Source organism: Rattus norvegicus, chromosome 7 (genome assembly GCF_036323735.1).
Source record: "Rattus norvegicus strain BN/NHsdMcwi chromosome 7, GRCr8, whole genome shotgun sequence".
In the NCBI taxonomy this organism is placed as follows: Eukaryota; Metazoa; Chordata; class Mammalia; order Rodentia; family Muridae; genus Rattus; species Rattus norvegicus.
In genome coordinates this window covers 20101754-20118285 of record NC_086025.1, presented here as the reverse complement: position 1 = coordinate 20118285, position 16532 = coordinate 20101754, and the positions used below count along the sequence as shown (strand labels likewise).

The following is a 16532-nucleotide window of genomic DNA, read 5'->3' as shown; positions in this document are numbered from 1 at the left end:
TTTTGGGTACCATTTATTCTCACCCTCTGCAACTCTCCTACCTGAAATCCAGATGCCATGTGTGAGAAAGCCCGAGACCCGTGTAGATGTCACCAACAACCCCAGTCATGGCTGGTTACAGAATCTGTAGTACTACATGAAAAAAAGGAGCCTCTTGATCAGACTCGTTAGGCATCTTATGATGGTGACAAGCCTTTCTAAGTACCGGGCCTTGCATGGCTGTCTGGGTGTACAACTGTGAAGCCTAGGCCCCAGCTAAGGTCCTTTCATTTGCTCAGTAGTGTCTTCTAGGGAACCTTCATGTCACCCCAGGCCCAGCCACTGCCTGTAATTCTGAGAAACCATGAACCACAACCACTTGGGACCCACACTTGTGTGGGATACGTGCCAATGACTAAATAAATACAGTTTATCACAGGTCTTTACTGGAGAAGCAGAAGAAAGCATCTATCTACCCTAGACGGAGAATGGCACCAAAGACCAAAGGAAGGATGGCACTCAAGTCCATTTTGATGATTCAGCGTGTTAGCTGGGGCTGCCTGCAGAAACATGGGTCACTCAAGTCAGCAAGTCCCTGGGCAGCTTATGGGCAATTACACCACCAAAGATTACTCCCCAGTCTCTTGATTACTTTCTATATAAACTCAGGGAGAGGAAGCCTGGTAACGTGTGGTTATTAGCAATTAAACGAGCTGAGAAATGATTTGCATTCTCAATGCTGCCTGCTTAAGCCTCATGTGTGGTCTCTTGTAGACACTAATGTCTACCTTGTGGGGATATTGTGTGGATTAAGTGCCATAACATTTGTGAGGTAACCAGTGCAGCACCTAGCAGTATGAAATACCTCCTTCCCTCCGTAAGTGTCACGGTCTTCCTATCTGTTCTGTTACAACCTTCACCTGGCAAATTTTGGCACACTTGCCGGGCTCATCGCATCCCCCGTCCTCAGTTTCCCCATTTGTAAAAGGTTTGTGAGTCTTTGAGCCTCCATGAGCCATCAGGCTGGGGGCCTTAGAGAGCTGTACCTCTAACCCCATGTTTTTCCTGAGCTTGGAAAAACTAAACGGCCATGCTCCGTGGGGTGGATATTAACCTTGCCGTTTAGTGAATGGTGTTAGGTATGGTCCTTAGTGAGAGTTCTGGGACTCTCTTTAAAAAGACAGAAATGTTGTTAGAATGTGTTTTCATTTTAACTCCAGGTGTGGAGATGTGGGGCTACATTGTACCGTCCAAAGTGGCTGACTCTGGTTTGTCTCGTGCACTAGCAGAGGTGTGGTTTTGCCAGCTGCAGACAGTTTGTGCCGTTGCGTGGTGTTTGGAATTCTGGGGAATTTTCAGAGGGTGTATACATGCAAGGGCCTTGAGATGCAGGTTTGGTGGTTGATGGTCATTGGGGGCGGGGCGGGGGCGGGGCGGGGGCGGGGCGGGGGCGGGGCGGGGGCGGGGCGGGGAAGTTGGTTGCAGATTGTAGTTGTGCTCAAAGAAGAAACAAAAGGAAAGAAAATGAGATTAAGGGATCCTCCCCGCCCCCATCCTTTTTTCCCTCCTATTTAGTGATGGCAGGTAGTGAAACTGGGGGTATGAAGAGTGGGAAAAAGAACCCACAAAGTATCTAAGATTGGATATCTACATGATCCTTCGTCTTGTTCATCCTGGTTCTTCTAGGGACTGGGAGCACATTCTCTGATGGCCTGTGGCTCTGTGGTTCACTTTGAGCAGGCAGTGTTTGCTCAGGCCCCAGAAGCAGCTGACTCATCCTGAGAGAGGAGTATCACTTGAGTCTTGGAGGTTTTGTACTCGTGACGATGTTTCCAGAGAGCCTTCCACTATGCACTGCTATCATGAACAACAGACATTTATCAGACTCTTGGGGGTAACCAGGAATCGGGTCGAAGCTCCGTAAATAGTCCCTCTTTTAATTCTTGCAATGGCGGGAAAGCTGAGATTTAGAATTCAAACAACTTGCCCCAGACCTTTACCATTCCTGTTTCCATCTAAGAAGGACACATCAGTCCTGCAAGGTTGAAGGGGACAGTGAAGGGTATTAGATGTGTCTACTGTCACAAAGGCACACCAACAGAGGATCACAGAGATGTGAGAGATTTGGGGAGGATCCTCATGGCTCATTCCTTGAGCACCAAATGCTTGGTGCTTACCTAGTGCTCCGCTCTCCCATGGCGGCCTTCTTGATTGGGGCGACAGTGTGGAGTGAGGCAGTGGGACAGTCAGAAACCTCCAGCTAAGAAAGTTCTGAGTTGAGGGACTTCGCCCTCAGCTTAGGTGCACCCTGCTTTTCACTATCCCTCTCTAATGCCCCAGTTTTGTTAATAAATGCTCTTCTAACTCAGATGATCATCCAAGTCACCTAGAGGACCTGTCAGGAGTTACCACAGATTCTGGCCTTAGAGCTCAAGCCCCTGAATGATTACGAGACATGGTGCAATTTGTAAACCACTGCCTTCGTCCGATGTCCCCCAAGGTGTATTCCACAGAACAGTAGGTTGGTGGGGTGCTGGATAGGTGTTATATAAGACTCTCCAAGACGGCTGGGGATTTAGCTCAGTGGTAGAGTGCTTACCTAGGAAGCGCAAAGCCCTGGGTTCGGTCCCCAGCTCCGAAAAAAAAAAAAAAAAAAAAAGAAAAAAAAAAGGGGTTGGGGATTTAGCTCAGCGGTAGAGCGCTTGCCTAGGAAGCACAAGGCCCTGGGTTCGGTCCCCAGCTCCGAAAAAAAAAAAAAAAAAAAAAAAAAAAGACTCTCCAAGACTAGTGAGCTGGTGTTTCAGGGTGTGATTCCCGTGTACCTGTGCACTGGGCTCCTCAAGGAACCTTTGACAACTTTTCTATTAGGCGAAAACCCTTTGTGTCCTTCTCAAGAGCAAGGCTCAGACATAATTAGTCTGTAAAGATCCCAATGAGATGCCAGGGGGTGGCCCAGTTGCCACTCACTGGGTTAGACTGGCCTTTTTCAGTTACACAACTTCTCCAGTTGGGCCTCCAGTGCCCCAACATACATTACAGATCTCTGAAAGGAGAGATGGATAGTTTTCTCGGCTTGAGCATCAGAGATCCAGGAGAGAAAAGAAGACGTGGGCAGAGAAGGACAGAAAACCCAGCTGTGGATAGAGTAGGTCCTGCTGAGAGGAGACCAGGGTAATCGGGGTGAAAGTTACAAGTGGGCAGAATTCTGGACTCGAATGAGCACGAACTTTTTTTCTAAAACAATCTGAGAATTGGAGATAACTCTGTCTTTCTGATACTTTTAGGCTAAGTAGCCTTTTGTAGTAAAATCGGGGTCACATGAATTGAAGATGTAGCTTCCATCCTTCTGCTTAAAGTCAGGTGGAGGCTCCTTACCCCATCCCCAACTCGTGCTCAAAGCCTGACAAGAGACACCTGAACTTTTATAAGCACTCCCAACCCCGGCCTTTTTGTGTCCAGTGCTATCAGATGCAGGTTCACTTGGAAATTAGAGACATTGTGGTAGCAGTACCACAGTAGAACTACATTTAGTTTCCCTCTTGTGTTTTGAGATCCAAAAGGAGGTACTACGCTAGACCTAGCATTAGCGTGACATAATGCCTTCCGTCAATAACCTAAGTGTCTAGGGGAGCAGGATTTTGGCTCACAGTTGTATGGTTCAATCTACACTGCTTGTCTTTGTTGCTCTGGGCTCGTGGTGAGGTGGAGCACCATGGCTGCAGGAGCATGGTGAGGTGGATCACCATGGCTGGAGGAGCAGGTGAGGTGGAGCACCATAGCTGGAGGAGCAGGTGAGGTGGAGCACCATGGCTGCAGGAGCATGGTGAGGTGGATCACCATGGCTGCAGGAGTATGGTGAGGTAGAGCATCATGGCAGCAGGAGCATGTGGCAGAGGCTGCTCACATCATGTCAGGCAGGAAGCAGAAAGAAAGGGAACGTAGGTCAAGACCAGGGCAAGACACTGACCTGAGGCTATGTATACACCCAGTAGTCTACTTACCTTACAGACCCTACCTCCTACTATTCCTCTATAGTACGACCGTATTGTGAATTTACCAAGGAATAAGCTATTTAGTAGGTCACATTCCTCAGGACCCATTTGCTTTCCAAGAGCCCACATGTTGGCAACCAAGCCGCACACATTAGCCTGTGGGGAACGCGTCATGTGCACAACAAATGCCGCTGACAGTTTTCCCGTAAGCCCCACTTAATGTGCGTGTGCACTTGGTTTAAAGCCACTGTAGGAGCTGGCAGATCTGTAGAACCACTCTCCATCGTGGTTATCATTCCCCGTGTTATAGTCACACATGACACTCCAGTCACACGGGTGCTCTCTGAACCATCATCAAGTGTGACTCAGCCCTGCTGTCTTCACTATTTCCTGAATACTCCTCTGCCTACCTTGGGCATGGACAGCTTCTTTTCTCTCAAGCCTTATTTTCAATGGCCCCTCCTCAGGGTGGTCTTTCGTGTCCACTTCCACTAAAGCCACACTCGATCGCTCTTTGGGTCCTTTTCAATTCTCTGAGTAGGCCTTCCCACTGTCATATTTTTCTTGCTTGTTTATCTATGGCCTTCTTCCTCCAGCAGGGAGAAAGGGGGTCATCACAGGAGAAAGGCTCTGTGACTGTGCCGAAGGATGGCACAGGCCAAGATTTATCTGGAACTTAAGCCAAGAATGCTCATCTGGGTTGAACTGTCAGTCACTCACAATGCCAAGCTTTAAACCCTCCGCTCTTGTGGCCCCAGCTTGAGGTTCCTTGCACCATGCCAGGCTGCCCCTCGTCCTTGAGAGGCTGGCGGTTTAGATCTGAGGTCTGCTGGGGTGTCCGCTCACTCTGGAATGAGAAGGAGAGAAGACTGGCATTTTCTGCTCTGTTTCACAGCCAGCCAATAATGGGAGGTTGGATAAATTCCAGACTCTAAAAGAATTCAGGCAGGCCCCGCTGAAAATTGGAAAAGTCTGTGGTCAGAAATTCACAGTAGGTCGATGCAGCCTACAGAAATTCTTGCCTGGGTAGCATAATTAAAGCCTAGAATGTTAGGATGGTTGTCAGGGCTACTGCGCCTGTGCGGGGGGAACGTCTTTCAGCTTCCTATCTACCATTTACCAAGGTATCAGAGTGTGATGTCAGGACCTGATTCCCAGCACTGGAAACATTCAGCTCATAGAGAGCTTGCTGAGTAAACATGAGGCCCTGGGTTCGTGTCCCATAAACTGGGCATAGTGGTGCATAGTTATAATCCAACCATTCCAGGACTGCTGGGAGGAAGATCAGAAGTTCAGGGTAACCCTTGGCTACATAGAATGAGGCCAGCCCGGACTACATGCATAAATAAATACCCATTATACCCAAAATAATCAATATACGGAGGTATCAACCTCTGCTTCCTCCCTTCTTTCTACCAAGCCCCTGTCAGGAGCTAGACTCAACCTGTTTCTGTTAGCACATCCTAGACATCAAGCTATCTGGGCTTTTCCTTAGCTTTTCTAGCAAAAGAGACATCAGAAACAAGCAGGAATCTTTAAGGTCCTGTAACCCCATGAAGAGCAGCGTTTCCCCTCTATAGGAGTTTCATTAGGTGTTTGTGTTGTGAAGCCATCATCTGCTCCTGTTGCTTCTTTACCCTTACCCGAAGCTACTCACCTGCAGGTGACCGGGATGTAGCTGTTTGCCTGGCCCAGGCAGGTGTCCATTTCTTCCTTGTTGTCCCCCACGGTCTCTCTAAGCAAGGCTGTTCCTGTTGCCTTTCTGCTGAGCTCGGTACTGCTAACGGGGAAGCAACTTGAGCATTAAGAGTGCCTAGGAAATTAGCAATTGATTTTCCTCCCTGCCAGTGTCTCCCTCATCCCCCACCCTGTCACCAAAATGACATCGCTGTACTTGTGCTGCCAGGAGGTTTCCTCGTGCACACGTGCGTGCATGGACCCACTCAGCCAAGTGTGGATCCACAGCGAAGAGCCTTTGAGTCGAAACAAAGCCACCTTTGCCGCCAACTGACCTTGAATCCTGTCTTAGTGTCGACTGTGACGTAACAAAATGCCACAAACTGGGAAGGTTCAAAAAGAAGTTGGTTTGGAAGTGTTAGTCTCCCTTTTGTCAGCACTCCTTAGTGTTGTAGGAGGGAAGCCTGTGAGGGGCGTGCCTGACAGGTATAAACACCCACTTTTCCTATAGGTCTGCCCCATCGCCCCATCCATAGAGACAGTTCTAGAAGTTCTTCATCCCGCCTCAGCCTCAAGAGACCTTGCCCAGGATGGTGAGGGCAGAGAAAATGAGTACCTGCCTATTCGAAGTCATCCCAGGCCAGCATCCTTCCTATGTTGGGCCTGTTCAACCCACTGATCCCTCTCAGAAGTGAAACTGACAGATACAGTTCCCAGGCCCTGAACAGAAGGGGCACGATGACAATAGAGCCATAGCAGCTGACAGCAGTGGCCTGTGGGAGCCTAGAAACCAAGCAGCAAGAAGAGACTTGGCCGGATACAGAGCTGGCGGAAGCACCTGTCCCCAATCTGAAGTCCCCTCCTGTGACCCCGGACCACACTAGCCACTTCTCTAAGGCTTGGATACGCAGATAGAGATTGATGGCATTGATTTGAAATAGCTGTTTCCCAGCCTTTTAAATACAAGTAGGGCTGCTTTAAAGATCCTTCCCAGAATCCCCTTCTGTGGGACTCGGGTGCCTATGAGAGTACAGTAGCCTCCCTAGGAGAGGCCCCAGCCTCTGTGCTTGCCCAGGTAACAGATGGCCTGATAATTTGATGCAATTAAAAGGAGCAGGTTGCTGGAATTTAATTAAGAAACAAAAACACTTTGAGGGCACTTGCTTTCAGACAGGGAACGGAGGACCAAGCAAGCCTTATCACCAAGGTGCACGCCTAGCAAGACCCAGGGGAAGCACGGATGTCGAATGGGGCCCGTAGGGCCGTGTGCAGTGGCCATAAGGGTAGGTGAAATGTGTTCTCGGACCTCCTCTCTTGCTTGCTACCCCTCCAGGCACTCACCTGCTTTTTCCCATGCGAGATTCAACCCGTACTGGTTGAGACACTGAGAATAAAATCCAGGCTCTTTCTCGTAGCCCCTAGGAGGCTGTCTGCCTATCATCTGGCCTGCCCACCTCTGCGGACCTCTCAGGCATCAAGCTTCTTTGACCTCCTTTTGTACTTTGGTTTCTCTAATGCATGAACCGTCTCAGGCCCTTCACTTTTGGTACTCGGGCCACTTGGATGGCTCTTCTCTGCTAATCCCATAATCCTCCTGTTTTCTTAGTCCAGTACCGAATGGATCTGTGTCTTGGCTTCTCTCCCATGACACCGTAACACTCTAAGGCCTCACCACATGGGGTGGTAGTTAGGGTTGAGCGAGTGGATGGGTGAGAAGTATGCATGTCAGTTGTAAGCCACATGAGGGGTGCTCCACAAATGGCATTTACTGTTAATCTCACTCTGACAGCTAGTTTGATGCCGGATTTGCTAGCCCATCCATATTTGAGGCTTCGGTGAAAGCTTGGGTGCCTACTTCCTACGAGGAGGTTTGAGTTACTGAGGAGAGGGTATTGTTCCTGGAAGACAGGACAGCACAGGGAAACAAAAGGGCCCCAGTACTGTGAGCTGGGAAGTGTACATGGGGTGGTGTTAATAAAGTATAATGTTGAGAGGTATGGATGGACAGACAGAGAGCCACAGAGACCACAGGGCTCGGGCAGGAGGTAGTGGCAGGGAGCGCCTCAGCAAGGCAAGCAAGATCAGATCCTCAAATCAGACACTCGCACGAGTTTTTCCTATGTGAAGAAGAGAAATAAACCCAAAGTGAGCAGTTCCTCCATTGCAACTGTGCTTGGTGGGGGACCCCAGTTTGCAAGCATGGTATGTCTTTGGTGATATCTTTCCACAGCTGGCCAATCATCCCTCCCATAACCTTCTGCACTCTTAGTGCCTCTGTCTATGAGCGGGTTTCCTAGAGGGACCCTGACTTCCTCCCTGGATTCTAACTACAGCCTGTCACTGTCACTATCTGGCTTATGAGGCTGCCTTCAGAAGCTGTGTGTAGCTTGGAGATAAAAAACAAAACAAAAACAAAAATAAAAATAAAAATAAAACAAACCAAAACAAAAAAAAAAAAACCCTCTACACATTGGTTTTGAGTATGCTAAAGCCACCGCCCACCATGTGACTGTCTCTCTCCTGCCTTCTTTGTAAGCCTCTCTAGGGGATCCCCATTGATCAAAGCAGTCCAATTTCCCATTTTATTCTGAATGTTTCTCCTCTCTTCTGTGGCTTCGAAGCTGTTGGGAAAGAGGATCCAGTTCCAGAGCCCTGGTCCTTGGGTGACGTTTGATTGGATTGTCACCTGAGGCTTATTCTGAGCTTATTCCCACCCCACACGCATCTCTCAATATCAGTGTGCTGAGATAGCTTTTGCCTCCAGGGTGTGGGATAAGAAGCCTCGAAGTCCTACGGGGAGGTGTTTTAATTAGCTTCCTCCATGGATCGATTTTTCCTTTCTGTTTTAACTTCCTACCTCAGTGGTTTTCGAGAAATTTGCCAATGTGTTGAAACTGCATGGAATTAAAGAAAAGGAGAAGTCTAAAGCTAACTGGGGGGTGGGAAGGACTTCCCTTTAAACACTCAAAGCACAAAGACCTCTCTGCTTGCAACAGCAGGCCTAGACAGCGCATGTTGATCAATGCTGGAAGGGAGGAAGGCTTCCTAGGAGCCTCTTAAATGAAGAGAAAAAGAATCTGCTTTGGTTTTCTTAGCACTTAAAGCAAAGATAAGAAGCCCGTACAGCTCCTCTGTTAAGAGAAAATGCTTGGAAGTGGGGGACACAATGAGTTTTCGCTCTCAGCACCAATTCACGCACAAGGCTAAGCCTCCCGTTGGATTGGAGCATGATACTATTTCTGTAAGAAGACTGCACTCCCAATGTAGGAACCTGAAGCCAAGTAACTTTATTGAAGCAAGGAACTAGTCCAAGAGGCTTCCCCAATTCCATCCAGACTATGGAGACCTACTGTGCATCTCAACTAGACTTCATGTGACGGAGGTTGGAAAAAACAGAGGGACCAGGTAGGCTGTTGGGTCTCAGGCCACTCGTTCATACTTAACACATACTCAAACTCTTGAAAAATAAAATTTATAGAGTGGTATGCGACAAATGCTGTTCTAACTTGACTGTAGCAGTGAAGGAGAGATAGTATTCTACATGAGACAGTCAAGAAAGGGCCTGGAGGAAAAATTTGAGCAGAGGGATCCTGAGAAATCAGGAGGAAAGACTCCAGGCTGAAGAAGGTTAGGTACAAAGGGCTTAACGTGAGTCTGTCCATGTCATCAGGGAGGTCTAGAAAAGAGGGCCAGCATGGGTGGGGCAGAGTGAGCTAGGACCAAGGCTTGGTCAGCATGCTCACACAGCTAAGATAAGGACCCACTGGCTGCCATAGTCCTCTGCTATCTTAGGCAAGGTGGGACTGAAACCGTTGAATGGTCCTGGGCAGCAGAGCGACATGGTCTGAAAGACACTTTAGAAAGATCGTTCCTAGGCCTGGCAAGCTGCCTCAGAAAGTACGAAAGCGTGCGAGCAGTACAAACCCAGCATCCCGAGTTCACGCTCAGGAGCCCAGTTAAAAAGCCAGATGTATTGTACAGGAGGCAGAGCTGTAATCTCAGCTCTCTGTATGAGCAGAGACAGGAGAATATATATATATATGCAGAAACTCAGTTCAGATTGACTCCCATAGCCACGAGTTTCCAGTAAAAATTGCCCCAGGGTCATACCATAGGTTACCATATTTCCTCATGGGTAACAACCCCCCTCCCCCACCCTCCCCCTGAAGTTCTAGGCGTCCACAGATAACAACTACAAGAACAGAGTATTTCACCTTTCCTTCTTTAGTCAATAAAGCTGATGGATGACCTGTCTACCAAAATCACTTGCACGCCAGCCCTTAACTGCCCGTTTCTGACCCAATCACTCTGCCCAAGAAAAAGGAAGATGGGGATTGACCAAGTCTTGCCATGAGACTGACCATCTGGAATTGGGTGGTGGCAGAGAAGGCTTTCCCCACACCCGAACTGTGTGTTTCTAGAAGTGAGGGAGAATGGATATTATGCAAGCAAGAATAACTGACTTCTACTGCCCAGGCATAATGAGAATATTCTTATAATGAATGAGGATCCTGCCTGCTCATTTTTCTGTGTCATGGAGCACGCTTTCCCAGAGACATCAAAAAGAGGCCTCATCTCAGTAAGAGCTATGGCTTGGTTGGTAGCACTTCTCAAAGCTTTCCCCCACGCATTATTCAGCTACAAAACACAATCCCGCCAATGCCCAGGGAAAGAACTTGAACCCAAACAGCCGAGAGTCACCCGTCCTTCAGTTACCTGACAAGGCCAGAGAAGGCAGAAAGGAAGACAATATCCCTCCCATTCAGCCTTTGTGTGGAAAGAGTAGAGATTCATAATAGCTGCGGGGAAGGTCTGGGTTGGGGAGTGACCAGGGAGAAACCGGCTGTGACGAGAGCCAGGAAGATTGTATAAAGTCAGAATTTGGAGCCAGCGATGCCTAATGCCCACGGACACCAGGTTTTGTGTTTGAGAGAGGGCCGCCTCTCTGTGAATCATTTAGACAAACACTCAGGGACAATGTACTACACTTCAAGGCCATTCCTTGGCAGCTCTGTCAGCTTGGCCTTGAGAATGCAACCTGGGGCTCGTTGGCAGAGCATTCTGAGAGGATGACTGGCTGGCTTCGTTAAAAAAAAAAAAAAAAAAAAAAACTGCTCTTGCTTGCCTCTCTGCCTGTAAATGACATCTCTCACCTCCCGGGGTTGTTTGCTTTGGTTAATTTCATTCTTGCCTGGGTTTTGTTGGCCTCCAGGGCGGATTTATTCATACCCGTTAAGAAGGCCCCCAAAGCCTCAATTTTACCCATGAAATTGTTAACTTGCGTCTTTCTCCCCACGATGGTGCTGGAAGCCCGCTCACGTGATCCGAGAGGAATCGGCTAATAGCATCACCTTGAGATGCCGAAGCAGGCTCTGAAGTGGTGTAAAGATCGCTACATAGCCAGCCTCCGTGCCCTTGGGGGCGTCTCCCTGGTTACCTTATCTGTGACTGCTTCACCCTCGTGACTCTGAGGTTTGATCAGGTTCAGTTGCATCCTCAGTGGGACTTCGGGAATTTTAAGTGTTTACTTCGAGAACAGTATTCTCCTGCCCCTTTCTTTTCTCTCCCCACCCACTGTCCTTGATAAGGCTGTGGCGGCAATGGCTGCTATGCTGTGGGCCATATTTCTTTTCCTTGTGGGGGAGGACCAAATAGATTTAGAGATGAGGGCAGTAGCTTTAAAAGCAGCCAGTTACCTCCCAGAAGAGCAGTGGGGCTTAGGATCAGCATGGGGTGACTCTGCCATCAGCAACTTCGCTTTTGAGTACCAGACCTAATCCCTGAGTCCCCATCATCCTAACTGTAGAATAGAAACCCAGTGCACACTAAGAGGCAAGTATCCGCAACCGAAGATTTCCGGGTCCACAGGAAAGACCCTCGGAACACCAAAACCCCCACGTCAGAACACCTCTCCCCACTTGACTGCATCCTACCCCTCCAGATCCCTCCAGGGCTCGGTGGAGACTCTTGCATTGCTGCGTCCTTCAATTCCAAGGTGGGTGGGCCACATCTGTCAGGTCTGACTGTGTGATACTGCTGTGGACCGTCCTTCTTCGGTGTTACCTCAGTTCCTGCCTTTCTCGGAACCAGTGCCTCTTCGTAGCTGCCTAATAGACTTCCCTACTTCAGTTCACACTGCTGCCAGAGCATCATGTTTAAAATGAATGGTTACCTCATACCCTCTATTGCTTTCCACGGCCCCCGTTTATCTTGGCAAAGTCCCTGCCCTCAAACCCTGCCAGCCTCCCAAGGTTTGTCTGTGAACACTCCACTCATATTCTGTCACACCCAGCTTAATGCCAAGCCTCTAAGCCTTTCCGAGTATCACCGCCTCTTCATCTACCATAGGCCCTTTCTCTCTTGCCTCCCTGCCGGCCTACTCTTGTTTGTTGTTTAAGATCTGCTCAAAAATCTCCTCCCTGTTATCCATCCATTAAAAGGAAGATGCCCCAACATCTTTATGCTAGAAGAAAGGAGCATGGGCTAAAGCTCATACACTGTTATAGTCCCAGACATCCTGCAGTCCCACACAGCATATGGTCCCACACAGCATATGGTCCCACGCAGCATATGGTCCTACACATCGTATAGTTCCCCAAGCAATGGGAGCAGGTGAGGAATAAACACATACTTCCTTTTGGGGTGAGGTGAACATTTTGGAACTAGATAGGAATGGTGGTGAAGTCAAACCATGCATGTTTTAAATTCCACTGCAGTGTTCACTTAATAAAGGTTAATTTTATGGTTCAAGTTTCATCACAGTAGCTTCTGTTAGAAGCTCTCCTGAAGTACACAGGTGAGACAAACCTCTCCTACCATGGCGGCCCTATTTCCATCCCTGTCATCCAGAGTTCTAGCACAGCACCTCAGAACCCACTTAGTTCCCTTATTCCGTGTGTGTGTGTGTGTGTGTGTGTGTGTGTGTGTGTGTGTGCGTGTGTGTTGGTGTCCAGTGGCCCATTCTCCCCGGATCCCCATCTTCTTCTGGATCCCTCCTTAGTCCTCGAATTCTGGAGAAGGGAGAAGCCCTCCCCGAAGTTGGGTCAGCCCAACACAGCCTTACAGGTTCCCGGGAGAGCTGAGCCTCTTCTCTGCAGCAGAAAGGATTTGCATGCCAGTGCAGCCCCGGTGCCTGCCTCCCTCCCCCACAGCTCTGGCCTACTTGCATAAATGCTAGCATCTCTCTTTTGGCTCATCTCAGGGGTGTTTCCTTCTTATTTACTATTCTCTCCCATTTTTGTGCCATCAGCACTTCACAGCAGGGCTTTGTCCCCCTTTCCTCTTCCCAAAGCAGTTGAGAATGATTAAAGACAAGTAGTGGCCTGCTGGCCCCATTGTGTCTAGGACAGGGAAGAGGCGGGGCACCCCTGATGCTGTAGTGGGGAGTTGTGAGTCTTGAGCATTCAGTGTGGGAATCTAATTCAGCTGGGCACTGCTCCGGCAAAGTGCCTTCGAGGGGCTCCTGGCAGTGATGTCAGCTAGAACTGGGGGGTGCTGCTCCCCTCTGGATCATCCCTTCTTTCTCTGAGTATTGCTCACATCCAGATGCTGACCCCTGCCATTCCCATCTGGGTGTCCTGCAGATGCTGACTAGACTGGGTTTGCTAATGGACTGGCTCACTGCTGTCACATTGGCCTTGTTCTGATCAGCCTATGCAGAAGCAGCCCTGCCCTGGTACCAAGAGGGTCTGGAATTCATCCTTGTCTTCTCCTATCTGCCATCATGGTTCAAGCCAGAAACCTGGCCATCACTCTGCTCTGTCTTCCTATCGAAACATTGCCAAGTCCTGGGTGTTTGGTGCTCTTAATGTGTCTTGTTGATCTTTGTTCTCCAATCCATTGCTGCAGCCTCACCCAGATGTCCTTGTTGCTGATAAGTTAGTAGTAACCCCTAACCCCCCCCTTCACTCTCTCCATTTCATACATTCTCCTCACTGTCTTCTAAATTACCTTATTTTCCTTGTTGGTACTGTGGCAAATGACCGTAAAAGTGGCCTAAAACAACACAAATGTACTCTCTTACTATCATGGTGGTGGGAAGTCCCAATAAAATCCACTTATGACTCAGAAGAAAGCAGGGTGAATTCCTCTTGGACTCTACTCGGAAAATAAATTTCTTGCTTTTCCTGGTGTCTGTTGGCTGCTAGCCAACACAGCCAAATCTGCCTAGGGGTCAGCTTTTGGGAGGATCCAATGTAAAATATCAAATCCCATGAAGAGGTAAAAACCCAATTAAAGTAGCAGAAGTCAACACTGATGAGTCTATCGTGGGTGCCATACTCTAGGATAAGCCACAAATACCCTTTGCGTTGTTTAATTGTCTTGGTATCCCTGTGAGACAGGTGCTGTTATCATTCTTCCTTTATAGAAGAGGAAACAGGGATAAAAGAAGGAACAGGGATGGCTGAAAGACACAAAGCTTCCATATTGCTTCACCAAAGTGCCAGCAACACACACATCTAGTGAAGAGTAGGAAAGGACCATCCCTAAATTAAGAGGACTTTTTGTGTGAGCCAAGGGTAGGAGTGTGCTGGACTTCCTTCTCTTGCTTACAACACAGAAAGTGCTGGATTTTTCAGCTGGCAAGCATTGTGCTCATAGTCTGTACTGCTTAGGTATGTGACAGGCTGGAAAGGGCCTCTGAGAGGGTCTTGGGCCAGCTGCCAAACTGACTTTGGCCTATACTTTTCCTAGAGTTTTAGCAATAGTTCACTTGGTCTCCTCCTCCAAGCTTAGGATTAAAAACTGTTCTATCATCAATCTAGACAACTGGTCAACCACACACCCAACCCATGCCAATTTTTTAAATTCCCTCTTTGTGCCTGATCTGCACTCCTCATAAGGATGTATGAGATGGATTGTATAACATATCACAGGTGCCTTACCCTGTGAGTTAGACTTCCAGAAGCCCTGGTGTTTATCGTCACCAGCCAGGGTTAGATCTCAAGGTCAGCTCCATGGAGACTGCTTAATTATTGGTACTCTCCTCTATGCCTCTGGGTGGATGGGGTTTTATTAGCAATTCAGCCAAAGGGTTGGTTTTTACCAGAGCTCAGCACACAAGGCAATTAGTTTGAAAAACTGTAGACCTGGTTATATTTTACAGATATACATGACACAAATCACCCATAATGTAGGAAAGCTGTGAGGCCATCAGAGGCCATGGACAATCTTTGTTTGCTATCTGGCATTGGCTGACTATAGCAGGAATGATCTTAGACACAACCCCAGCAATATACAAGGTACATTTTGAAACTTCATGTTACAGCAGCTGGTATGTTTGTTTGGTTGGTTGGTTGGTTGGTTGGTTGGTTTGTTTAGAGACAGGATCTCAGCAAACTTCAGCAGGTCTTGAGTGCATAGACTCCTCCTGCTGATTCTGTCTCCTAAGTGTTAGAGTTCTAAGCTTTTGCTACCATGCCTCGTTTTATATGGTGATGCAACTTAAGCCTAGAGCTTTGTTCATGTTAGGCAAGCACTTTCCAACTTAGCCATGTCTCCAGCCCCCATCAACTTATATTTAAGTATTATAGCTTATTTTCTAATCATTTGTCAATGGGTATGAACCAAAGGAACCACAGAACACCCAGATAAACACTTTATACATTTCCATTTGTTTTCTAGTTGGTTTTCTATGTTTATGGCTGTAGTTTACAAAATCATATTATAGTACACACACTGTGTTTTTTCTCTTTCATTGAGTCATTTTCTAAGTATTACATGCCTTAACTTTAATGTTCGAGTATTGTTCTACATTCTTGCTTATTCTTGAGAAATTCTAATTCATTTATTCAACCCTCTTTTATTGGACATTTAGTTTGTCTCTGCTTTTGTTCTTTTATAACCTTGAATTATGCTTACTTGTGTAACTCCAAGTATTTTCTGAAGACGGGTTTGTCAATGTGCAGTGACAGGACTGGAGAGGGTAGGAAGAGTTCTTGATGTTTGTTGTTTTGGTATCCCTTTTGCAAGTTCTGTACAACTGACTTTCTAATAACCAGTATTTCACAGTGGACACATCTCAGCTTGTTAGGGCAGCTTCTACCCTTTCCAGTGTTTGTCTTTGGTCCCCAAATACATGAATACCTATCTGCCCATCATTTTCTCAACTTCCAGAATTACGGTTTTTTTTTTTTGGTTCTTTTTTTTCGGAGCTGGGGACCGAACCCAGGGCCTTGCGCTTCCTAGGTAAGCGCTCTACCACTGAGCTAAATCCCCAGCCCCCCAGAATTACGTTTTTAAATGATGGTAAACCATTTTCCTGTCCTCCAGTAGGACTCGAATGAGCTGTCATTAGTGTTTCCTTATTAAGTATGATGTTGATCATTGGATTTTTCTTTGTTTCATGAAGAAGATGTCCTGTACTTTTAAATTTTCAAACATTAAGGCAGATTTTTTTAAAGTCTTTTAAAAAAGAAAAATAACTGGGTTGCCTCATCCAGCCTTGATATAAGGGTTTGTGCCTAGACTTATTGCATCTCGTTATGCTGTGTTCAGTTGATATCCCGGGGAGGCCTGCTCTTCTCTGAAGGGAAATGGAGGAAGAGTGTATTTGGAGGAGAGGGGAGGTGACGAGGGGGATGGTAGAAGTGGAGGGAGGAGAGTCTGAGGTTGGGATATATTAGATGAAAGAAGCATAAATTGAAAATAAATAAATAAGAAAAACAAAGACTAGCTGCCATCTACTGAGATAATAATGTATCTCCTTCTATGATTGAGATGTATTCTTTTAATCTCCTAATTTGATCTACACTTTATTATTGTAATGAATTCTTCCTAGTCAAGGCTTATCACTGTAATTTGTTGGTTTTGTTTTATAGTTTTTGTTTGTTTGTTTGTTTGTTTTGAGATAGAACCTTGCATTCCTGGTATTACAGGTGAATG

The 16532-nt window shown here is 47.4% G+C and overlaps 1 protein-coding gene across 6 annotated transcripts in view; it reads left to right on the top strand.

The window, feature by feature from the left end:
* The window catches only part of Abtb3 (ankyrin repeat and BTB domain containing 3), a 276858-nt gene that overhangs the window by 81455 nt on the left and 178871 nt on the right, over positions 1-16532 (top strand). The window contains exon 1 of one of the 6 annotated variants that reach the window (XM_063264587.1): positions 1459-6931. The exons of 4 other annotated variants lie outside the window; for them this stretch is intronic. In XM_063264587.1, coding sequence (XP_063120657.1) covers positions 6889-6931 — 43 coding nt within the window. In that variant the 5' untranslated portion in view covers positions 1459-6888. Of the gene's footprint in view, positions 1-1458; positions 6932-16532 lie in introns of those variants that run through there. One more of the 6 variants, XM_063264585.1, reaches the window with a different exon arrangement.